The sequence below is a fragment of the Doryrhamphus excisus genome, chromosome 17 (genome assembly GCF_030265055.1).
Source record: "Doryrhamphus excisus isolate RoL2022-K1 chromosome 17, RoL_Dexc_1.0, whole genome shotgun sequence".
Taxonomy (NCBI): Eukaryota; Metazoa; Chordata; class Actinopteri; order Syngnathiformes; family Syngnathidae; genus Doryrhamphus; species Doryrhamphus excisus.
In genome coordinates, this window is record NC_080482.1 from 1,302,450 (window position 1) to 1,328,287 (window position 25,838).

The 25,838-nt window shown below is 40.4% G+C and overlaps 2 protein-coding genes and 1 long non-coding RNA gene across 9 annotated transcripts in view; 2 read left to right on the plus strand and 1 right to left on the minus strand.

Annotated features, from left to right (window-relative positions):
* Positions 1 to 2,298, plus strand: part of LOC131105070 (growth factor receptor-bound protein 10-like) — a 54,761-nt gene extending 52,463 nt beyond the window's left edge. For all 4 annotated transcript variants that reach the window (XM_058052806.1, XM_058052804.1, XM_058052805.1 and 1 more), the window contains one exon: positions 1 to 2,298. In XM_058052806.1, the coding sequence (XP_057908789.1) occupies positions 1 to 147 (147 nt within the window). In that variant the 3' untranslated portion in view covers positions 148 to 2,298.
* Positions 189 to 3,503, minus strand: LOC131105073 (uncharacterized). The gene is made up of 3 exons (XR_009119872.1): positions 3,097 to 3,503; positions 2,954 to 3,033; positions 189 to 1,153 (listed from the first exon to the last, which is right to left on the minus strand). It is a non-coding gene; the product is annotated as an uncharacterized LOC131105073 (long non-coding RNA).
* Positions 3,001 to 25,510, plus strand: ddc (dopa decarboxylase). 4 transcript variants are annotated; one of them, XM_058052812.1, is made up of 14 exons: positions 3,001 to 3,349; positions 8,274 to 8,478; positions 10,470 to 10,583; positions 10,664 to 10,783; positions 12,844 to 12,978; positions 13,810 to 13,953; positions 14,161 to 14,227; positions 16,117 to 16,211; positions 18,446 to 18,513; positions 19,192 to 19,268; positions 20,442 to 20,461; positions 20,577 to 20,675; positions 24,230 to 24,331; positions 24,518 to 25,510. In XM_058052812.1, exons 2-14 carry the CDS (start codon positions 8,278 to 8,280, stop codon positions 24,713 to 24,715), a joined length of 1,440 nt encoding a protein of 479 aa, XP_057908795.1. In that variant the 5' UTR covers positions 3,001 to 3,349; positions 8,274 to 8,277; the 3' UTR covers positions 24,716 to 25,510. The 4 variants fall into 4 exon arrangements, with proteins under 4 accessions (XP_057908795.1, XP_057908791.1, XP_057908792.1 ...); XM_058052808.1 differs by lacking the exon at positions 3,001 to 3,349 and adding an exon at positions 3,432 to 3,701; XM_058052809.1 differs by lacking the exon at positions 3,001 to 3,349 and adding an exon at positions 4,307 to 4,494.
* The last annotated feature ends 328 nt before the right edge of the window (positions 25,511 to 25,838 follow it).

Below are 25,838 nucleotides of genomic sequence, written 5' to 3' on the forward strand. Positions count from 1 at the left end.
TGTGAGGAGGACGGCCAAGTCTTCTTCAGCCTTGATGACGGTGCCACCAAATTCACCGACCTGATCCAGTTGGTGGAGTTCTATCAGCTCAACAGAGGAGTTCTGCCTTGTAAACTCAAACACCCGTGCACCATCGTGGCCTTATGACGGCGTCGGATGAGCTGACCCCGTGCCCCCCCTCTCCCCCATCCTCCCTCTTGACGTGACTCGGCCCACAACAGAACGAATGTTTCTATTGGTTGATTCTTGACGAGAAGCCGGTGAACTGACTGCTGTTTCATTGCTGTTGTTTTGTCCCGAGTCAGCCATGTTGCTGATCCCAGGGATTGCGTTAGCGTCGCACGTCGTCAAGTCCGATGCACAACCCGGTCAAGAGAGGATGGAAGTGAACACTGCCATTTGTGTCGATGCTCGTCGTCATTAAGCTGGGACTCGCTGAGCCTCCGAGGTCGTTCATCTTGCCGCTCAGTCGATGAACAAACTGGTGTGGACCACTCTGCTCTCCAGGAACATTGGGACTTCTCTGGCCGTGTTCTCCGGAAGACTGTTGATTGTCTCTTCGTTTTGCACTCATCCAAATGGGAGTGGCCTTCGAGGGTGCTGGACTTGCTTTCAACTGTGGGATGGCGCCACCGCCCTCTAGTGTCTGAGGCGTGAAACGACAAGACTAAACTCTGGAGATTGGAGCCAGAACAGAACGTGTGTGAATCCTTTAGAATTTTGGAGAAGTTCTAAGATGGTCTGGAGAACGTGGTTTATGAACACTCTGGAAATGTTTGAAAAATATTTTTTTAATCCGCAGACAATACAAAATCTGTTTTGTCTCTCCTCACTTATTTGCAAAGAGTATTCTTTTGACGCCACCAGTTTGCCGACTCTTCATATGCTACACAAGCTGGTTTCCACTCTTGGTAAGTTCCGGTTCATCACACTGCCATGTTGTTTTCCACAATGATGGAGGGAATAAAGCTAAATAAGTCAGAAGGATGCTAGCATGACGCCGGCAACATGGTAAGCTGCAATGCAACGCCGGTCAGGAGACAAAGCAACAATCAGATGCCTTACGACTTGCTGGATCTGGAGGTCTTCCCCACATTGCTCTTCATGAAGGTGCTGGTAGAGAGACCGTCAGGGTTTATATGGTTACCCCAACCTGCGAAATGAGCATTATTTTATACCCTGCTTATTTTGGGGGTCAACTTGGGATGCTGTGGTTTATGCTGTTTAACTGGTCCTAATGGTTGGTGTCCATTCTGGGAGTTAACCAATGCAGAGCAGACTATTGCATAATCCAGCATCTTACTAAACACCAAGAGTCATTTCATATCACGGCAGGAGTGGTCCTGTTTTCCTGCTCCTGCAGACCACCCATGTAGAAATATTACATCCTGAAATCTATTTATGGCCAAAATGTTAGGAACAAATGTTAGGGTAATTCTCATTACCAAACCGCATTAGTTCTATTTAGGGTTGCTGAATAAGCGGGTGAAGAAATGTGACTTAGTAGAAATATGATCATGCGAATCTAATAATAGTTTCCCAATACTCCCCCCCCCCCTTTATTAATTAGTGAAGGAAGATTATGACTCAGTGCCTTTAGGTAAGGTGGAGAATTGTATTTTTATTAGAAATATACAGTATATATATATATTTTTGGCACTGATCACATTTGGATGAATTTGATGATACAAAAGTCCAAGTAGCAAATTCCATTTTTAGGAAGTCCTTGGTAGATTTTTTTTTTTAATTCTGATCCTTTATATGTATTCACCAATAACATAATAACATAAGCCCTCCCATTCATTTCAATGCAGAAACCAACCAGTCACTTCATTTCCATGGTTTGTCCTTCAGAGACCCCCCCCCCCCCCCCCCCCCCTTGAACTTTAGTCCATTGGCAGTCGTCTCCAGAAATGCTACCTTTTTATTTAGCTGCAGGTTGTCTTAAGGTTTACTGAACACATGAGATGCAGTACAGCCTACTACACTATATTCTCACTGTGTATAGTCAGCGTTATTTATCGAAAATGCATTGATTCGTTTTTATTTGAAGTATTGTTTCAGCAGAAATGTATGTATTTATCTGGATGTGACTGATCTACTTGAAAATCTTAGAATTCTTTTTTTTTTTCCTCAGTGCTGTTCTGTACTGTTATTTTTATGTCAATACCACAGGATGATTGACCGGTGTGAGTTATTCTAATTATTGTCATAAATGAGATAGCATCTATTGATTATTATATCATATTTTGTATTGTTACAATGGAGTGTTGAAAGTGATAAAGATACTTCGACACATGTGAAGTGACATTTTAAAGCGCACCGGCATCCGTCGTGTTCGTGTCATTCCGGTTAATCCGATTAATTATTTTTTTGATTAATCCATGAAAAGCACATTTTACATTTCCGCCTCATTATTCAGAAATGGAGGATTTGAACTGACGGAGCAAATAATTGCACAAACACCAGGCTGCTTCTTGAATATTCTAAAATAATGTTCAATCATAAAACATCTAAACTTGTCAAATAGCTTCAGTCAGACAAACAAACACAAAAGTCGGACCAGACTCTTTGGCAGAGTTGATGACGTCACCAGGAGCCAACCCTGGTGTTCATGGCAGCCAATGATACGGTGGATCTTTCAACATGCAACTTTTATTTCGTCATCTGTGACAAACACAGCAGTTCAAGCACACACGCTAATAATAGCTAATAAACAATAATGCTAATAAAATGCCTTATTGCGATCACATTGCACGCTGTGTGCTCGCTTCCGCCTTGTCACATTGACACAAGCCCCCATATAGCTGTCCTCGGCTATGCCTACCGGAAACCAGCAGCTTGTCGCCCAAGTTTTAGCTCGTTCAGCGCAAAAAAAAATCAACCGAGAGATTGAATCACAAAAAAAACACTCAAACGGCAATTACCACTGTATGAATAACAATAAAAATACCTGGACTGCTCCAGCACATTCTCTCCTGTCGCCAGCATTTGAGACGACGTCCTCCATGCCAATTCACCTCACAGCAACAGCTAATACAAATACAGTTGTAAACATTTGAAAACCACCTGCTAGAGCTTTGAAGCTAAACTTACCATTCAAAACAGCAATTTCTTTGTCAATTCCTGCTCCCTATTTGGTCTCGTGGCGCTTCCTCAATTTACAGTGTGGTAAAAAAGTAAATTTCAATGAACTCGTTATTAACCTGTTAGCTCTAACAGTGCTAATTTGTATCCATAATTCCAAATGATGTGAGGAAACGTGTGTGTCATGGTGTCATATCTGGGGAGTTGAATCAGAGCATTTATATGTGGACCTGGACGAAATCAAACAAGTTACAGCTAGCAGGTAAGTTTAACAATAACGGTAGGACCATTTCTTTTAAAGACCAGCCTCTTGCACCTCCTAGTGGCCTGGCAAGCGAATAGCACACAGGCAAGGCGCGTTCACGGACACCCGGACATCATTATAATATATTTTTTAGCAAAGATCATGCGACCCTCGGTGGAGAATCAATAGCTTTATAAGATTGCCGCTGAGTAACAGCACCGCCATGTGGTAGAAAAGTAAAAGCACAGCACAGCAGAGTGTCAACCGGTTGGCCAAACTTTTTCCACCGAGGGTCGTTGTTATTGAAAATTAAAAGATGTGACGTGGCACTGATATTTGTCATGTTTGTTTTGGAACATTTTGTAAAAAGGTAAGTAAAAAGAAACGGGAAAAAACGCTATATTCGAAGAAATGTTTTTGTGTTTGTCGTTATTGATTTCAACATTTCAACTTTTTCTCTTGACGTTTTGCCTACTGGTTGATTTTTGATGTTTGGATTTTTGCATATGGCCCCAGGCTGCATTTTAGACAGCCGTTGTCTTCCCTCATACAATGGTAAAATAAAAATAAATAAAAATAAAAATAAAAATAAAAATAAAAATAAAAATAAAAATAAAAATAAAAATAAAAATAAAAATAAAAATAAAAATAAAAATAAAAATAAAAATAAAAAATAAAAAATATATACTATATAATATACTATATATAAATTGATTTAATTTATATTAACACCGAAAGCTTGTGGTATCTCTTAAACTAGCACACACTGATTAGAATAAGATGCTAACATAGCAACATAAAAGAGAAGACATATTGTAATTCCAATAGTCAAACACTACTTTCAATTGACCACCAGATGGTGCAATTTCACCACAATTTTAAGGGCAAAAGTCATGCAACTGGTTTTGGTATTCAAAGTGATCTGACCTGTGCGTGTCCATCCAGGAAGTAAATGTGTTGTGATGACCTGTGTAATAAAAGCCCCGGTAATGACGATCATAATACTATTGTAACCAACCAGGAACTTAGCCTGTGACTCCATCTGTGGTCACACCTTTTGGATTATCAGTCATGCCAAACTAGAGGTTCCAAGTTTTCAAGGCTTAACTTTTCGTGAGGGAAAGATTGAAGCTTAACATGTCAGAAGTTTTGCAGTCAGTCAAGTAAGTTACATAACCGGTTTACTAACGATGGGGAAACCAACTGAAGTCATTTCATAATTGATACTACGTCAATACAGATATACAAAATATGTTGAATTTGCTTTGTAGTTTGTGTACTCATTATGAGTGTTTGAGGCTAATTAGTATTCAGCTACAACTAACTGTTACTACTGTTACTGTGAAAAGCAAGTAATTCTAGCATGATTCTATACTAATACTAATACTAATACTAATTCTAATACTAATACTTCTCTTGATGAATGGACGTACACTGCAAATGGCTGGCCCCGCCTCTCGTCCGCTGGGATTGGCTCCAGCCTACCTGCAACCCTTGTCGGCACAAATGAGCAAACAACACAAAACATTCGCCATGTGGCTCAAGGGACTAAAGAACCACAGCTCCCCAGAGTCGGGAGCACTCATGCAGCCCCAGACTCTGACGCTACCACTACCATGCATAATGTGTTGCGTTCAGGTGAAGTACTGTGGCGGGGGATTGGTGGAGCCTTCCCAGCCGAATATGGCCGAGAGGCAGGGAACTCCTTGGACCGGTCGCCAAGTTTCATTTGTTAATATTATCCCTTGATAAGATATGCTGTATTCATAAAGTCAGAGGGTTTATTGTGATGATGGAGAGGCTCCAAAGCTGAGGTTCTTTTATTCTTTTGTTGTTTGCCGCCGGATCTACTCTACATGCGGTACGTCGGAGGTGTGGACTCGAGTCAGACTGGAGTTGCAATTCTGATACTTTATACGTGACAATATCACCAGACTTGGACTTTGACATCAGGGGCTTGGGACTTGACTCGGACTTTAGCCTGCTGACTTGAAAATACTTAACATTTTCAGTAGTATTTCCAGTAAAATGTGTCTCCATTCAAAGTATAAGCAAACCAAAGCAACTGTAGATACATCAGTTCCAGAAAACAACACGTTTTCCCACACAATCTGCCACATTGAATGCATCTTCATGTCCATTTGGGTTTTATGTCCTGTATCTATATATTTCTGGAGATGAGAGGCTACTGGAGAGTGGGAGAAAGGTACCCCCCCCCCCCCCACCCACACACACACAGTTAATTAGGTAATTAGGTTTGCACAGACTAAATCCTGAATGCTATGTCAGCACTCTTTTTTTCCGTGACTAAGTCTTGTCACACTGATCTTATTTTATGAAAAAAAATAAAAATAAAACAATTCGCAATGCATTCATTGTGTTTGTCAAATTTGGTCGTCACATTATTAAAATGGAATTTTATTTGCTTTTTATTTATTTTATTTAACCCAACAGTGTTTATGATTTGTAAGGACTGGCAATTTCAAGTTTGCCCCCCCCGAGTGTATACTCTTAAAGGGACAGTACGGCTCTGCAAACACCCCCTCTGCTCCGTCTCAACACCTGTCATGCACGTTAGAGTACATTTTACTTTATTTTAGCTTTATTTATTCAACCTACGTCTTTGCACGGTACATGAACAAAGTGGAACTCCTTCAGCACCACGAAGGGACTTTTTAAAACCACGATGGAAACGTGCAAAGGTTGGCCGAGACGTGCTAGTAGCGTGTGCAAGGCCGGGTGCCAAGTATTTTAATTAAACAAATAACGACTTTTCCATATCCTTGACTTAGGGCCACAGAACAGACCAGAAAATGAAAGTACTCTGGAGATAGTTGTACTTCTATGAAGTATACCTGCAACGTGTATATTAAATAATGGTATAATTATAGTAGAATTTTCAATTGTGTTGGGTTTTGAAGGCTGGTCCGGGATCTGCTTGTGATTCAGCCAATATATTATGTAGCAGACCTCCTCCTATTGGCTGATCCCCTGGGGGTTGCCGGGGTAGGAGTGGATAGTGGCGTTATAAAAGCGTAGAATGCTGCTTGCCCCCACACATTTACATACACACTGTGTGTATTTGGTAGCTACAAAAGAGGACAATATCATCAAGATACATCCCTTTGACACTCTCATCTGGAAATGTGAGTATTCACGCACACACACACACACACACACACACACACACACACACACACACACACACACACACATAATCGTATTTGAGATTAGGGTGAGGATAATGGTTGAGCCTGTGAAGTGGAGAAAGGGTGAAGCACTTGTTGCATGATAGGACGTTGGGTGTTGGCGTGCTGCTGTTTGCTGCTTCATGCGGGAATAATATGACATAATACATAACATGTACTTTTTGTTACATCATAGTGGCAAAGCTTTCAAACTGTTATGTTTTTATTTTTGCTTTCAACCTTCCAAGGAACAGGAAAGGCGGGTTGGGGGGTGAAATGTGCGCCCCGCAGTCTGTAAGGATGACATGATCTCTTCCTGTCTCATTCAGTTTCTCCCATATTTGGGACTTCTGTTCAACACAGCGTCAGGAACTGTTGATTGCAGACGTGAAGGAAGAAAGTGGAAAGTACATAATCTAATGTACTCCACAAAGACATGACATAAATAAACAGTTGTGGATGTACAAATATATATAACCCTAAGCTTTGAATATATTCTGGTATAAACTATACTAAGATAGATAATTGACAAAAAACAATCAAAATGGCGTCATGCCTTCTGTTGAGACGTATTTTGATTTATGACTGAAGTAATGCATTTCTGAAATCAAACATGAAAATATTGTAGTTATTAATATTATAATGTTAAGATGTGTCAAAAATATTGGTAAATGAATACCTGTATGGTATGTTTATGTGTTTCAGACATGCAAGGTTTATTAAAGATAGCATTACCTCCATACACGAGGTAATGCCAAGTACTTTTTATAGAAAAAGGGAAAACTCGCTTCATAAAAATGAAAATGAAGAGTGTGATAAAAATACTTGGGTTGAGGATTGTCACCCGTCTCCTGGAAGGTTGGTCAGCATCCCCGTCTTTAGCGTAGCACGTTGCATGGTTAGGTTAGCAGAAGCATCGCTTACTGTGTATTTAGTCCTAGCCCTTCCCATCCGTCTGTTATTGATCATTTATTCACATCATAATTTTTACTTTCTGACACTTTCTGACATTTGTCATTTACATATTTTTTTCCACTTTCCACTTCCTGTATGCTCAAAAATGAAGACGCCAATAGGAGATCAAATAATGTAAATCTCATTAAAGGGACAAATACATTACAGGAGAATATTTACAAAATGCAGGCTGAACATGGCAAAAAGAAATAAAACACAAATTGACTGAACACGTTAGTACAGACCTGCCAACATATACACATTTGTAGTACTCTCAAATATGCTGGTATGCTCTCCATTTTGTTGCATTTTCCTGGTGTCAGTTTGAAGTTCAGTCTGTATAGTACAGATAAATACAGATACTCTAGTATTTCAGGGGGGGGGGGTATGGAAGTCTTTCTGTTCCATCGCATGACAGAAACTGCTCGATGCTTAAACTACGTCATAACTGCCCGCATTTCTGGACTTCAGCTGCAAGGATCTCCTCCGTCCGCGTGTAGGTAGAAAAAGGTGGAGGTGCATGGAGCCCAAATTTAACACATGAAATGGGCCACTCGGGGGGGCGTGGGTCCCAAAATGACGTCATGTGTCCAGAAAGATGTGGAAAGCATAAAACAGGCTTTAGATAGTTAGGTCTAATGTTGCGTCCATTGTGTGTTTACCATAAAACCTTGACCGAATATGACCCTTAAATGGAAGGAGAACAAGAAGAACAAGAACTGAACCGAGGACCTCCTCTGAAGTGCAGAAGGTTTGCATAAGAACCACGACATGTTTTCTCACGTTTCTCACTCTTACAGCAACATGGATGCTGAAGAGTTCCGACGTCGAGGGAAGGAGATGGTGGACTTTGTGGCCGACTATTTGGAGACCCTGGAACAGCGACCAGTCTATCCCGACGTGGAACCGGGATACCTCCAGACCCTGATCCCGACGGAGGCGCCAGTGGAACCAGAGAGCTACGTGGATATAATGAAAGATGTGGAGCGAGTCATAATGCCAGGGGTAAGATTGAACCTTGTTTTGCTTATTTTTTTCCATGCGCTCTGATTCGAGTCTGAGTCATTTGTCCTTGCTTCATAAAACCAGCTCTACTGTCAATGTTGGTGTGGCTGACGACCAAATAGACAAGAGATAAGACCAGTTCTTGGACAATAATGACAGGGACCGTTTCATAAACCTTCATTCAAGGAGACAAACCAATCATTGATTTCATTCCTACGTAAGCAATATAAATATAAATATAAATATAAATATAAATATAAATATAAATATAAATATAAATATAAATATAAATATAAATATAAATATAAATATAAATATAAATATAAATATAAATAATTTAAATATTTTTAAAATATAAAAATATATAAATATTGGCCTATGGTGAGTCTAAAATTAATTTAGAATCCTGATTTGCAGAAATTCCCTTTTCGCGGTCGGAACCAGTTAACCAGTTAACCGCGATAAACGAGGGACTGCATAGTACTAATTCATATTAATATCTTCGCACATCTGTGACCACACCCAGTGTAATGTATGTACGCTTATGTTTGTACACCACAACAGAGACAACACAGAGTAACACAGTAATAACACACAGTAATAACACAATAATATCATAGTAATAACACACAGTCATAACACACACTAATAACAAGTAATAACACCGTAATAACACCGTAATAACACCGTAATAACACTGTAAAAACACTGTAATAACACCGTAATAACACAGTGATAACGAGTAACACCATAATAGCATAGTAATAACGCAGTGATAACACAGTAACAACACAGTAATAACAGTAATAACACAGTAATAACACTAATAAGCAAGACACATTCAACTCAGTAACTTTATCGCAGGTTGCCTACGAGGGGCCATTCAACACAAATGAATATTTTATCAGAAGTTTTGACAGTATATCATACTTACAAATATGCACTTGAAAAAAAATTCAAGTCTATTTAATACCGCTCATTTACTTGGACAGTTACGGATTTGTGGAGCACAACAAACTAAAAAAAATGTTCATGACAAATATGAATGCAAAAGTCAAAAATCAGCATTGACACACACACACACACACACACACACACACACACACACACACACACACACACACACACACACACACACACACACACACACAGAGTTCTTTATATTTCCTGAGAAGCAACTTCATGAAAATGTATTGACCAACGTACGTATGAGTAAGGCATCTCATTAGGCAATCCCGTCATATCCTCTCTCCTTTTTGCTGCTGAGATGTTCATCTAGCCATCTCCATCTCAGCCTGCTTTTCTCCTTCAGCATTTCTTGAATTAGCATCACTTATTCTCATCTCCGCATTCACTTAAATAAATTGTCCGGGGGGGCAGAACATATATTTAACACACACACACTATTTTATGCTTATAATCTTCCTTGAATTGTTTGTCTAATATTATAATATTATAATATTAGACAAATAATTCAAGGAAAATTAGGCTTAGGGTTAGGGTTAGGGTTAGGGTTAGGGTTCGATACAGATACAGATATATCTGTCCCTTTTTTCAGGAGCACTTTAAACATCAGACCACATCAAACTATGTCATTTAATTTGACAGTTTTGTTGTTTTTTTTAAATAAATAAGACATCCAACTTCCTGTTGCCAGTTTGTATGTTAAAAGTTGGAACACTTAGAAAGCAACTGACGGGTCGGATTCAAACACTTGGTGGTCTGCATGTGGCCCCCGGACCGTAGTTTGCCCACCCTTGGTGTACACCCTAATTTCCGGTGTATAATTTTTGTTTTAATCTTCTAACATCTCCATGACTTCCCAAATGCCACTAATGAAGTGTTAGCAATTAGCATTGAGGTGTTTGTGGTTTCGACTTTTGGAGACTCGAGAAGAGGCTTTGGTCTTCGTGTGTCACTTTAAGTATGCGAGTCAAAGCAACACGTCCAATAAGGCCCGGTTGTCACCTGAACGTGTCGTCTAATTGCAGGTGACCCACTGGCACAGTCCATACTTCTACGCTTACTTCCCGGCAGCTTCCTCCTACCCCGCCTTGTTGGCGGACATGTTGTCCGGCGCCATCGGCTGCATTGGATTCTCTTGGGTCAGCAACACCTGGAACCTTCTTTTCCATGAACGATTCTTAAGTGTCAGCATTTGATGCTTTTGTCTGGCTGACTTTAGGCGGCCAGCCCGGCCTGCACGGAGCTGGAGACGGTCATGCTGGACTGGTTGGGGAAGATGCTGCAGCTGCCCGACACCTTCATCGCTGGAACCAGCGGCCAAGGAGGAGGAGTCATCCAGGTTCAAGTCCTTTCATAAAACTGATTGAAAGACTCCAATTGAAAGAAAGACGGGGCGGCACGGTGGTTGAGTGGTTAGCGCGCAGATCTCACATCTAGGAGACCAGGGTTCAATTCCACCTTCGGCCATCTCTGTGTGGAGTTTTGCGGGTTTTTCTCCGGGTACTCCGGTTTCCTCCCACATTCCAAAAACATGCTAGGTTAATTAGCCGCTCCAAATTGTCCATAGGTATGAATGTGAGTGTGAATGGTTGTTTGTCTATATGTGCCCTGGGATTGATTTCTGTAGACATCGTGGTTGTCTACAGCAAAGCGTTTCGAGTTTGAACATTGGGACGGCTCCGCTGGTGCATCAAAGTGTAAATCATCAATTTGTCCTCTATTGATTCGTCCTTTTGTTTTTCTACACGCCAAAACTGAAAACTGGCAGGAAATTGCCTTTTAATGTGTCCGTCAAGCTGAGATGTCAACATCTGGGCTGTGTTTAGTTGCTGTGGCGTCACTTTATTGCTTCAGCGACACAAACACAACGCCATCGGTGAACATCAATATGAGCCTGGGATGGGGGGGGGGCATGGTGACAAGTGGAGCATGAGAGTGCACTCTGATGATGGATCATTTCATCCCCCTTCTATTATGACCACCTGTGTGAGGCTGGACGAGTGTGTGTGTGTGTGTGTGTGTGTGTGTGTGTGCTCATTTGCTTCATTGTGTTGTTGTTCGCTATGGCAACAAACGTCCGTCTCTCCCTGCAGCGGACTAAAAGAGTGTGGTGACGACACATTGCCACCTAATTATTATTTTAAACCCCTTCATTTGGGGTGGGGGGGGGGCTATCATGCATGGTAGATTCCTGGTTGCATGCTCTTATTTTGTATTCACTTCCTGTCTTGTCCTTTTCGGTGTGCTCCTGCGTTGCATTAATGAGTCACACCCGCTGCTACTTCCTGTCACTCATCTATGTAGTTCAGGTACGCAGCATCGCGTATGTTACTGCTATTTAATTAGTACAAATACTTTCTACCTGCAATCGGGTCTCATCGCTCGCATCCTGGGGTTGCTGCCAAGACGTGGCATCTGTAAAGCTGTTGTTTTCTTGAAATATATTTTGTCATAATCCGTACTTTAATACTGTAATACTCCTACATAGCGTATTTTCCGGATTATAAGTCGCACTTTTTTTCATAGGTTGGCTGTTCCTGCTACTTATACTCCAGAGCGACTTATAAATGAAAAAAGTGTTTATGTTACATAAACACTGGACACCGATTCTATTCATGTTTATTTTTTGTGTAGCTAATAACCATTGTGTTAGCATATCTTACACCTATTCAGCCTTTTCGCTATTCTTTTATTATTGTTAGAACTTGCCTTCCAAGAGGACGTAATGTCTGTTTTGGTTAAGTAGTTAAAATAAATTACCTACCAAAAATGCGACTTATACTCCAGTGTGACTTATGTATGTATTTTTTCTACCTAATTATGCATTTTTGGCCTTGTGCGACTTATAATCCAGTGCAGAAAATACGGTATATATATTTCCTAGTTGTGTACATATTTGATCACATATTGTAACATATATAGACCATATATATAAATATATATCACATATATAGAACAGGTATTACGCTTGGCCACTCTGTCTAATTGATTTTCCTGAAGACAAAACCCTTCAGGTATGGACCCGGTCGTAATTTCTATTGAAGTTTTAATTTGTTTGTTCACAAATAACCTGCTCAGCCAATACTGCCGGATGGCTTTGGGTTGATTGAATGATTTACAGTACATTGACTTGTGTGGCGATGCCCCCAGGTGCCTCATAACGAACCTTTCACATCATCATAAGAGTGTTTACTGTGTGGGTAGCAAGCGCTAAATAATGCCATTTCCCCTCGCGTCAAATACATCGGTGGAAATATCCACCATTTTAAACCTTCAAAGACATAATGATGTATGGTTTGGCTGCATTTCCCAAATCTATGTTGCTTATGTAATTTGATGTACCATCCAATGGACAACAGTGGAACGCTGCTTTATGTTAACCTTCTCATTCATCGACAGGGCACAGCCAGCGAGGCGACCCTCATGTCTTTGCTGGCCGCTCGTTGTAAAGCCGTCCGTCGAATGCAGTGCATCCACCCAGAAATGTCAGAGTCAGACATCCTCTCCAAACTGGTGGCGTACACCTCGGAGCAGGTAAGAACTGCCAGCTGTCACGTTGGAATATGATGTAGAGGAAGGGTCGTGCAGCCCGGAGATGCTTTTTATTGGCCTGGGGTTCATTGTAGGAACTAATAAAAAGCTGTAATGCTGCACAAATAACTAATAAGGTTTATGATTAGACAATATATGAAAAAGTGCATAAAAATATGAAAGTGGGCCCTCGCACTCTGCTGACTTTGGGCGAGAGGTGGGGTGCACCCTGGATTGTTTGCCAGCCAATCTAAGATAACATAACTAATATGAGGCAAACACATAAACATTATCAGTAACAAGTGAATGATGACCACGGGGATACATGGTGGTCGTTAAATGAAAAACATTTATATATATTGTAATATAGTTTGACCCAATCAGAGCACGCTACTTTATTTTGTATGTTGTATTTTATCATAGAACTCAACTGCTTAGTAAAGTTTATGGAAAGAAATCTTTCATAGTTTCAGCTTCCACATTCCATTTGAGCTGAGTTTTTTGGGGGTTACCTTGGCAACAGATGGAGAAAAGCCAGCAGGTCAGTTAGGCAGCAGATGCTGTGATCAGGTTAGATAGCAGCATGGTGCAGTGATTGGGTTAGGCAGTCACCCGAGGGCCCAGCAGACCTTTACAAGACAACGGGATCGCTGCTGCGGATAGAAGAACACGTTCTGTTGTTCGGTGTCGTCATCTTTACAAAGCGACAAAGCACTCCCGCTTCACATTTGGAATCACTTGTCTCATCTTTTAACGTGATTGACATAAGCGTTGTAAGCGGTGCTTGATTTGAAATGCTGCTTTGCACCTTTCACTCACGTCTCCCTTGTGTAGTCTCATTCGTCAGTGGAGCGTGCGGGTCTCATCGGAAGCGTGAAGATGAAGAAAGTCCCGACAGACAACACTTATGCTGTCACGGGTGAAAGTCTGAAGAAGATGGTGGAAAAGGACAAAGCGGCGGGACTCATCCCTTTCTACGTAAGGAGGGAAAAAAAATGGCAGACACACAATAAATGCTCCGTTATGCTCCATCACTCACTGACACGACATCCACAATATGACTGCCATCATGCACACCCCCAGGCATCTCCCCAAGGATAACATCTAAAACTAAACATAATCAGCTCCAGTGTGTGAAATGATGATGTCATCAGAGTGTTTGATTGGACTGCTTGTGTCTTTTAGTTTTGTGCAACGCTTGGTACCACTGGATCCTGTGCGTTTGACCACATCACTGAGCTGGGGCCCATATGTGAGTTGCAGTCCACTTCATTTATTTACATGACATGTGGTTCAGCTTTTGGTAATGCTAATGCTAATGCTAATGCTAATGCTAATGCTAATGCTAATGCTAATGGTAATGGTTTTATTTCATTTAAACATACATCAGATTACAATTGAGTGCATCCCATAATCAGTTCCCAGTTCCACATGTCCAAAAGGAGTAGGAAGAAGCAAAGCTTATTAAATCCTACCCCTTCTGGTACTTTTACAATCACTAACTGTTACATTTGTTCACTTCCTGCTTTCCATAATACAGTTTAAGGTTTTTTTTTGGGTTGTTTTTTGTTTTAATTTTAAAATGTTGTAATTTTTTGTCCCGTACCGAAGTACGAGGTCATATGACCATACAATGACATAATGTGTACCATAGTAACTGTCCATATAGTGATATGTATGTATAGCACATCTTTTCATCTGCACCTCAAAAATGAACAATACTGCACTACTAAACCACACACCTCAATTCAAATGTGCAATACTGGACTTATGTGCAGTAAGATTTGTTCATTCAAGTGAAAGTCAGGTACAATATGTACAATACTACCTTTTGTTTACTGCAATTCCACATTTTGGTTACTGCAATTCTACATTTTGTTATTGTATAGGTTATCGTTTTGATGTACATATATTTACACTTATTCTGAACAGCACCTGCCACTTTCATATTTATATTCTTATTCCTTGTTTTTATTATTATTTTTATTCTTTACCTTATTTTTATTTTTACTTTCTACAAAATGCACCGTGGAGTTGCACTTAAATTACAAGTGATCACCGTACAATATTACACTTTGTACCACACCATATTTTGAAAATAGCTTCATATAGCAGCGTCGTGCCTGTAAACTTTGCATTTGAAAATAACCAACATTTTCAACCGCTCAACCGTTGCTGTTGCTCAACCCGACATACCGTCACCGTTGCCATCTACGTAGGATTTTTACCAATGTTTAAATATCGGGTACAGCATACAGCATCTCTACGGTCTTAAAAAGTCAAAAATCCAATCATTTGAATTTAGGCTTATAACATTATCATAAAGTCTCATCAAATATCTTAAACACGAGTCGTAAAAGTTCATAAAAACGTGCATCAATTTTATTTAAATGAAAAGCATAAGTTCAGTCTGTGCTGTGAGCATAGCAGCGAAGAAAACGACAGGCCAGGGCAGAACCACATTACTTGTAGAAAATGTTTGGATGTGTCAAGAATCCGCTGCTGGCTTCAAAATAGATGAGACCCAAGAACCCAAGAACAGGTTCTTGGAGAATAATTACAGGTTCAATTTCCTTCATTTGGCTTCTTAAGAGAAATGCTGTTACTCTATAGGACGTGCTTACACTATTCCAGGGGAGGGACGGGTGTTCTAAAACGAGAGACATGCCCAGACGAGGAGTGGAGCATATGGAGGAGGATGTCTACCCAATGACAGAACATCACGTTAACCCATCACATGACCCAACACCCGAAGGCTACCAATTAACAGTATAGCATTTGAGTACAATATGTACAATAGTACAAATAGTACAAATATGACACATTTTTCTCAGGTTTAGCATCTTCTATTCCACAGCAAACAAGCTGTGAATACATTCCTCGACTTTCCAAGTAATTCCAGTCCTCAGATGACTTTTGCGCTTCTTTATCATCATGGATGTGAAACCGGTCTTTAAAAAGTCTTCCATCGGACTTGTTGAAACCTGCTGAGACCCCGGGGTAGGGCGAAGGAACAGAAGATGAAAATAAGGGACTTTGTTGTGGAAAACAGGAGTGTTGAGAATCATCTCTATCATGTTTGTGTTTTTGGAGTCGCTGCTTTGTAGATGATCAATAACTCTTATTTCTTGAACGTTGCAGGTAATGAGGAAGACATGTGGATGCATATTGATGCTGCGTATGCTGGAAGTGCATTTATCTGTCCCGAATTTCGTCCCTTGTTGAATGGTGTAGAGGTATGTGAAGAAAGAATAGTAAGAATAGTAATAATGGACAGCAAGACATCATTGCTTCAAAAATTGGTTTGAGCACAGACCTAAAACCTTGCTTCCTAATGCACAAGACTAGACACACACAAACTAATAAACACGTCTAAAAACCTCAGGTAGGGTTTAACAAGAAGAAACTGATGTTTGGGTTGGTCACCTGTCCAGACACGGTCTCAGGTTCTTGTTTTTTAATGCATAAGATTAGACACATGCAATACAGTAAATAAGTAAATGTCACAAAAAAAGTGGGCTTATAAATTGACACACAAAGACTGCGGATTTCAGAAAATAACAGATGAAATCTCTACACTCTACAAGAAGCAATGAAGTCTGTAAAATTAAATAATTAAAAATAAAAAATCACAAAATTTTTAACTATAATGATGAAAATGGTAATATTAATGATGATTATAATGATGGTAATAATGATAAAGATTATAACAATAATGATAATAATGATAATAATAATAATAATATTACAATGAAAATAATAACAGGGGAAACAAGACAGTGGCATGAACATGATTATATCCTGCAAAAAGGGGTAGGCATTTATAAGCTTTTGCTTCTGCCTACTCCTTTTGGGCTTGGGATCAGATAGTTGAATACAAATGTAAATAATGGAAAGTTATATTTTGATTGATGTAAGAAATGCACTGTAATGATTCACATATTTGCCCAAATAAAGGAAAAAAAAAAAAAAGAAAACGTACAATAAGAAAAGATGAATATATTCTGTACTGTAAACGCAGTCGGGACACTTTGGATTCAAATCCGGTGACGGGATATCAAACCGAGTTGACGTAACAGTTGTTGTGTTGTTGTTGTTGATCCCACTTTGGGGTCACAATGGTACAATCTGGATCACAACATTTGACTGCGAGGTTGGTAGTCCAATCAGACTCGGTGTATATATACCGTGTACATATATTACGTATGTACATGTAAAATACCGCATACATATGCTTGGTCAAAATGTATGGAGTAGCTTTTGGGAAGCCCTGATATTCGCATGTGTGTGCCAATACCTGCGTGAACCTGTTGCGGCTGATACGCATGCCAAATACCACTCATTGCATCGATGAAAGCACAGACTTAATTGCACGCAGGCTGTATCCTGTATCGCTTTGTTCCTTCGGGAAGACGGCACGGCGTTAATGTCAAGTAGGAGGTGCGTGGCGGTGAGTAATAGGCTGAACGATCGGCATCGGATGCGATGGCGTCACATCTGCTTTTTGAGGCTGCGGAGGCTGCTGCTCCCCAAGCCGTGCACAGACGCACAGATAAGGCCGGAGTAATTTCCTGAGGCGGCGATAGACCTTTGAATATCGCTCTTTATTAGACACGCACGCAAAGCAAAAATAACAGACTTTATTGTGGCTACCATAGACAAATATATGTGCTTCGTAGTTGCATGAAGTTGTATATAAACTAAGAATGCAGATTGATAGTTGGATGTATGGTTGTCAGAGCGATGCACAAGCAGGCATCGGGCGCTATGGCAACATTGTCACCTTTTATTGTGTTTGGCGCAGGTGGGGGAAAGGATATTACAAAAGATTGGTGACAGAGATGGAAACAGATGAGAATGTATTTGTCTTACAGCAAAGGCAGAATTAGAGCTCTTGATGGTACCAGCGACAGTGCAGGTACTTAGAAAATCAAGACGCACGGAATAGATTTAAAGCCATAGTCATGTGAAAATATACCGCAAATATACGGGATAAATAGGTGAAATGGCGTTGAATACTTTCTTTGTGTCTGTTGTATATAAAACGCCATCTGATGTTAATTTCAGCCCTCTAAAAAGTTAATAGTAATAGATCAGATTAGATTAGATTAGATTAGATTAGATTAGATTAGATTAGATTAGATTCAACTTTATTGTTATTGCTCATGTCACTGGTACAGGGCAACAAAATGTAGTTACAGGGCAACAAAATGCAGTAATACAATACGTTGTGCATCCAAAACGTCTAAACCCATCCAAAACATTACAGTCCATTTTATTTTCCCGAGGGTTTCGTTCAAGCAACCGTTCTAGGAACCCTTCTCTCTAGAGTACAGCAAACAAGTGAAAGAGATGATAGATGTGTCTCATGTTTGATGCTCCTGCCCAGGCTGTGTGGGTTCATCCGTGTTGGAACATCACAAACATCAGAAGATCCCATTATCATCAACTGTGTTTGCTTGTGTTCCAGTTTGCAGATTCCTTCAACATGAACCCACACAAATGGCTGTTGGTTAACTTTGACTGCTCCACCATGTGGTAAGATGTTGGACCACCACAAACATACGCAAACATACATCAGTATACATCAGAGGTAACAATATCTACGTCTTTGCATGACAACCAAGATGATCTCCATCAACACCTCAGTTGTTTACGCCATGAAAGAATAAGTCAGCCTTCCACGTGTCCTTTCTGTCCACAGTTAACAAATTCAGTGTGTTGTACACAGGATGTACAGGTGGTTGGATAGCCATTCATACAAAGACATATGGGAGTACATATTGTAGTAAACACTGGGGGTTCAAGGACCCGCGGTGTAGGCTGTATCTCTGTATTTTAACAGGGTGATGACTATTTTATTTTTAGTAAAGTTAATAGCATGCAGCACTGACAAAACGGAAGAATGGACGGATGAGTAGCGATTATGAAAAAGACATTACAGAAACAATTAAAGCAACAGTAAGGACATTTCCCCCAGTGTTAATTGGAATTTACTTAGAGCCACTGTTGGAATGAACAATGCTAAACATGCTTTGTTGGTTTAGCCGCGAGTATTGACCACTTCGACCAATATTACTTGGTAGCTACAGTAACAATCGTAGATCACTACGACAATGACTGATACAGTATTCTCCTCAAGAGAGGACAATATGTTGAGGTTCAAAGAATGTGTGGCTCTTTTAATTGCAGCATTTCTATCCTACTTGTCAACAGGGTGAAGAAGAGACAGGACATCATTGGTGCCTTCAAGATCGAACCACTTTATCTGAGGCATGAGAACCAGGAGTCAGGTAGCATCATCCCACCTCAACTACACACCGGTATAAGAATGGTCTTACACGGCCATGTTGATACACCTTGGATTGACTTCTCGATGTTGATACACCTTGGATTGACTTCTCGATGTTGATACACCTTGGATTGACTTCTCGATGTTGATACACCTTGAATTGTCTTCTCGATGTTGATACACCTTGGATTGACTTCTCGATGTTGATACACCTTGGTTTGACTTCTCGATGTTGATACACCTTGGATTGACTTCTCGATGTTGATACACCTTGGATTGACTTCTCGATGTTGATACACCTTGGATTGACTTCTCGATGTTGATACACCTTGGATTGACTTCTCGATGTTGATAGACCTTGGATTGACTTCTCGATGTTGATACACCTTGGATTGACTTCTCGATGTTGATACACCTTGGATTGACTTCTCGACGTTGATAGACCTTGGATTGACTTCTCGATGGTGATACACCTTGGATTGACTTCTCGATGTTGATACACCTTGGATTGACTTCTCGATGTTGATACACTTTGGATTGACTTCTCGATGTTGATAGACCTTGGATTGACTTCTCGATGTTGATACACCTTGGATTGACTTCTCGATTTCTCCATCGATGCAAACTGAAGACAGCATAAGTTGCTGTAATCCACACGTCTACAGTATATGGGGGTCCACGTGTTTTTGCAGCGCCCCTTGCAGATGGGCTGAACACTGGACTGTAATTTGTCTGACAGATGAGCAGACAAACAGAAAGCCGTGAGCCCCCCCCCCCCCCCCCCCCCAACCATACTTAGGCACCTTAGAAAAGCTTTCGCTCACTCAATCTGGACCCTCCAATCTAATTAGTGCTTATTAGCCGTGGTAAACACGGGCCTTCATTTGGTGGGGATGAGCTGCTGGCTTTTGTGCTCATTGTGTGACACGGTTGTGTTGTGGGGGTGGCAAACAGCACCTGCAAGACAAAATGTGACCAACTGAATTGCTAAAAGAAAAGCGTATTCTTGGATCGTATGCACAGGAAGAACAATCCATCACTGATGATTGGATTAAATGTACCGTCATGTTATTACCATTGTTACATTGAAATGGGTATGAGAGGGCTTGAAGTAGCTGATTGAAGTAATACTACCACATCATGCAGTAAATAACTAATGTGTCTTTCCAAACAGGTTTGGTGACAGATTATAGGGTAAGGATGTCATTTAGTTGTATGAAAAATATATTGTTACATTTCATGAATAGCAATGTAATCCCCAATACAAACACCAGACAACATCAAGAGTTGTGTTTTTTCTTCTTCTCAGCATTGGCAGATCCCGCTGGGCAGACGATTCCGCTCGCTAAAAATGTGGTTTGTCTTCCGGATGTACGGGCTCAAAGGACTACAGGCTCATATACGCAAGGTACTGCACTCACACAATTGGTTGTGGTATCTGGTATCTGGTATCTGGTATGTAGTAGCTGATATCTGGTATCTGGTATGTAGTATCTGGTATCTGGTATCTGGTATGTAGTAGCTGGTATCTGGTATCTGGTATCTGGTATGTAGTAGCTGGTATCTGGTATGTAGTATCTGGTATCTTGTATCTGGTAGCTGCTATCTAATATCTCATATCCGGTATATGGTATTTGGTATCTGGTATCTGGTATCTGGTATCTGGTATCTGGTATCCGGTATCCGGTATCCGGTATCCGGTATCCGGTATCCGGTATTTGGTATCTGGTATCTGGTATCTGGTATCTGGTATCTGGTATGTAGTAGCTGGTATCTGGTATGTAGTATCTGGTATCTTGTATCTGGTAGCTGCTATCTAATATCTCATATCCGGTATATGGTATTTGGTATCTGGTATCTGGTATCTGGTATCTGGTATCTGGTATCTGGTATCTGGTATCCGGTATCCGGTATCCGGTATCCGGTATCCGGTATCCGGTATCCGGTATTTGGTATCTGGTATCTGGTATCTGGTATCTGGTATCTGGTATCTGGTATCTGGTAGCTGCTATCCAATATCTGGTATCCGGTATCCGGTATCCGGTATCTGGTATCCGCTATCTAGTATTTGGTATCAGGTATCTGCTATCTAGTATTTGGTATCAGGTATCCGCTATCTGGTATTTGGTATTTGGTATCTGGTATCTGGTATCTGGTATCTGGTATCTGGTATCTGGTATCTGGTATCTGGTATCTGGTATCTGGTATCTGGTATCTGGTATCTGGTATCTGGTATTTGGTATCTGGTATCTGCTATCTGGTATTTGGTATTTGGTATTTGGTATCTGATATCTGTTTTTTACAGACAGAATACCTCAGATCAAATCTAAGCTTTTAGTGCCAAGCTTGCCCCTTTCAATAAAGACCATTACCATCATCAATGATGTTGAAGTGGTACTTGTACTTCCTTGTACTTCCTTGTACTTCCATCTTGAAAATGACAGGTTTTGTCGCATACTGGCATGAGTGGGCGGAGCTTCTGTCATGTCGACTTTTCCGTTGATCACGTCTTCCTTCCTTGCTGCATCTTCTTTTTCTTGACTGGAACATATCTGTCATTGCAATTGCATATTCCTGATCATTATGAGAAATGTCACCCCCTCCTCCCCACCCCTCACCCCCACCACCCCCCCATAATCCTCCTTACAGCACCAGAATCTTTTCAGTGCATTTCCTCTGTCTTTGTCTGTGTTTGCATCAGCACATCCTGCCAGTCACATGCGTCTGGCCTGTATCTTGCTTTTTATAGTAACCTTTTCCTACCCCACCCGCCCACCCCCCACATGCATGTCTCTCCGCCTCATCTTCCTCATTGCCCCCCCCCCCCCCCCCCCCGTCTGCTCTGTCAATCAAATGGGCCTGTTTTGAGTTTACGCTCCATTTTTAAACGAATAGCATCGATCCCTGCAGTCATATGTCATTTCATATCAGCTCAGATTGAACTGTGCATCCTCGTTTATTTCCGGTATGTATTTTTTCTTATTGTCAGCGTTGGTCGGAATCCTGGAAGTGGCAATGAGGTGATGTTGACTTAGATCGAGCACGTGACCACGTAAATAGCTAGGGAGATGCATGATATTCATCTAGTCCATTGCAAATGATATTTATTTGATATTTGTATAACCGGGGTGAAATTCAAATACAGTTTACATAGACAAAAAATGTATAATAAATGTAAATCATTTACACACTCAATAAAATATATGAACAAAAATAACCAATATATTAACACAACCCTTTTCATCTGCTCCTATTTTTCATGATATTCAAATATTGATATTTTTTTAAACCTTTTGATGTTTTTTAACCTGTGTTAGTCAGCACTGGTACAGTACGCAGATGATGAGGTGGTGGAACCCTCTCACTGGGGGGTCCTGGCTGCATGTTTTTGAGGTTATTAGATGTTCCTTGTATTTATTGTAAATAAATAGATCTTTTGGACACTTTTATTTGATGTACACTTGAAAAATATCCAGTCGTACACCCTGCACAAATGTCTTCAAGCATATAAGACAAACGCCATACAAGAGATGTTGTGTCAATAATCATGACCACAAGCATGGCGGGCCAACAAAATTAGGAAGCAAAGTCCAAATTGCCCAAGTCGCTAAACTCTCAAGTTTGCATTCCAAATAACACAGTGTGTAAATATTCTTACCATGCATAATTCAGCATTGCACGCGGTACTGTTGACATTATGTATCTGTGCCTCGGAGCGTTGTTGTTGAAGTTTGTTCAATGCATCACTTCCAGGTGATGCATCACTTAGGTGACGATAACATTTTAAAATACGCAAAGTACTTGCAATGCCCTAAAGTGCCTCATGTCCATTTGCTTGAACTCTAAAGGGAAGCTGGATGGGAGGTCATTTGCTGAAATTCACTGAACCTCATCAAGTGTATGAAATAGCAAGAATATCGAGAATCGTCTTGTGAAATACAACTGTAAAATAGATTTTAATATTTTTCTCAGAGACTGGTTAAACAAACTTACAGTACGAGAGAATTGCATATTTGGTGCTCAACGCATTTGGAACAGAACTGAACGTTTTTGTGCATTCAAATAGTTCCAACAATCCTTCCATTATCCAATCAATTGACAACTATTCTGGTATTCCATTGATCATTTTTGGTTCAAAATGTAAATAACCTCAGATTTCAGCCTCTCAAATGTGAATATGTTTTGACTATGACAAATCATCAATAAAAGCCCAGCTATTATTGTGTCGGAGATATAAACACATCAGCTTTGACTTTGGAAAACAATGATGGACGTCTTTGCCTCTTTTATGACATGTACAAAAATAGTATGGACAAAACCATTTCACTGCTTCATATTTATTTGGTCAGTCTAGCAGGCTTCTGATGAATTGACTAAGAAAATAATTATTTGTGGTTAGTGGCAGCCCAGTATTGAAAGTCTGTGACTTGGTCATCACATATTACAATGACTCAATAATACAACCGTGCTAGATATTTAACTTTGCCCACCAAATACAAGAGATTATTTTCATAGTTTTGTTTTCCGACTGTATTAAAAAGAATCACAACCACCTAGCAAAATGGTTTCCCTATTTACTGGGGCCCCAATCATTCAGGATTATTATTTCCCCCTTTTTTGGTGTCCCCATATCCAGACATGATATAAAAAGTATTTAAGTCATACAATGCTGCCCTCTAGCGGCTGTATACTTAATGCACAGCTTTGGTTTTGTGGAAGCTGGTTAGAAATGTTTCAAAATTCCATGCTAGGATGATCATATTTCCATAAACCAGGATAATGGCCCGGCAATGAGATACTGAAGTGATATTTGTTTACTATATTTAAAGCCTCCTTGTATAGATAGGATATTGTTATATTTCATAATTCTATATCTAACCAAAGACATATTTCCCTGTTGTAAGGATGTGCACGACTATACAGAGCATGAATATAATCCTGACGTGACGTCTTTTTCCACAGCAAGTGGAGCTGGCCAAGGAGTTTGAGAGTCTCGTACGAGCAGACAAGAGATTTGAGATCTGCGCTGAGGTCATCATGGGTCTGGTCTGCTTCCGACTCAAGGTCAGCATCCATAGTTGAATACGTTTAATTCTATAAGGCTGCTTTACTCTGATTGCTTCTCCTGGAGGATGAACGCCAAACACTAAACGCCTCCATTGTCAGCCTGGTTGGACCAGGTGATGAGTGACGCCATTTTTACATCAGTTACATCAGGTTTATGTCCCCCCCCCCCCCCCCCCCTCGCAGGGCTCCAATGAGCTGAACCAGAAGCTGCTGAAGAGGATCACAAAGAACAGAGAGATCCACTTGGTGCCTTGTCGTCTGTCTGAACGCTTTGTGCTGCGTCTGGCCCTCTGCGCTCGCACCACCGAGTCGCGCCACATCCAGCAAGCGTGGCGGCACATCACGCAGTTGACCTTTGAACTCCTGCAAGAAGGTTTTTAGCGACAAGTTGGTGAGCAAGACGCTCCCACGTCAATGCGGCATTCTGACAAATGTTACGAGGCTAAACGTTGCAGACAGGAAATGTCCTAAAGTACCAAACGCGTTGCAACTCTTAACAAGTTTACAACCTTGAGTTTTGGACCAACAATTTCATTTCTATAAGAAGATGCATGCTCCTTAGTGGCACATTTTATTTGCAACTTAGACTCAATGTCTGTCCCGACAGAGCTGTCACTTCTGCTTCCTACGCGTTTATTTATTCTCTATGCAGCTTCTGTCCTGTGTGTCCTATGGAAATACATTTCATGTGGTCTCTTATGAATGTATTGCTCAGTTATGTAAGGGTGGAGGGTTTTTGGTTAATACCTGCATTAGCGCGAATTGTAAGACGACCCTTCTGTTTTGGTAAAACAACCCACCCATCCAATAGATCCCCACCCACCCACCCAGATCCCCACCCACCCATCCATCCATCCATTATAAGTAAATGATGCATTGTTTTACTGCATTGCATTCTCAGCTGTTGATTTTTGTCTGATTCTATATCCTTAGAATGTTCAGAAAGGATAAACAAACACCGTATGTGTTCATGTCTCACATAAGGATTGTGGATGATGGGATAAATTCCAAAATATGTTCTCCTTTAACAATGAAGGGGGAACCACAGCAGCAACACAAATTGTCCTGTTGTGTTTATGGATGCTTCTCTCTGGTGTATGTGTGTGTGTGTGTGTGTGTGTGTGTGTGTAGGGTGCTTTGTGTTTATCAGGTTATTAAAGGCTACTGTTGTCAGCAAGGATGAAATGTTTGCTTTTCTTTATTAATGCAGAATAAACACAAAAATACACATGAATTCTTTTTTTATTGAACTTGGCTATTTTGGCTGAGTGGAATATGAGATAGTGTACACCTACACAATATTAATACATACGGTACAAGAGCGTAGATAATAATGTCCAGTGGGGGCGCTATCATTTTCAGCCTAAATTGAAGTTTAATTAATTCATTTATTTAATGTAATTTTAATGTAATTATTCTAACAGCCATTCATTTTAATTAATTAAATTGCAACTGAATTATTCATGGATAAGAATGTGTAATGGTACTTTCGATATTAAGGAGG

Excerpts from the sequence above, each read along its gene's own strand:
- ddc (XM_058052808.1), top strand. The coding sequence starts at position 3,673 with ATGTTTGTTTTGGAACATTTTGTAAAAAG. Across the intron at positions 10,584-10,663 it reads GCTGCATTGGATTCTCTTGG|GCGGCCAGCCCGGCCTGCAC; the intron begins GTCAGCAACACC and ends GGCTGACTTTAG. Across the intron at positions 13,954-14,160 it reads CGGGACTCATCCCTTTCTAC|TTTTGTGCAACGCTTGGTAC; the intron begins GTAAGGAGGGAA and ends TGTGTCTTTTAG.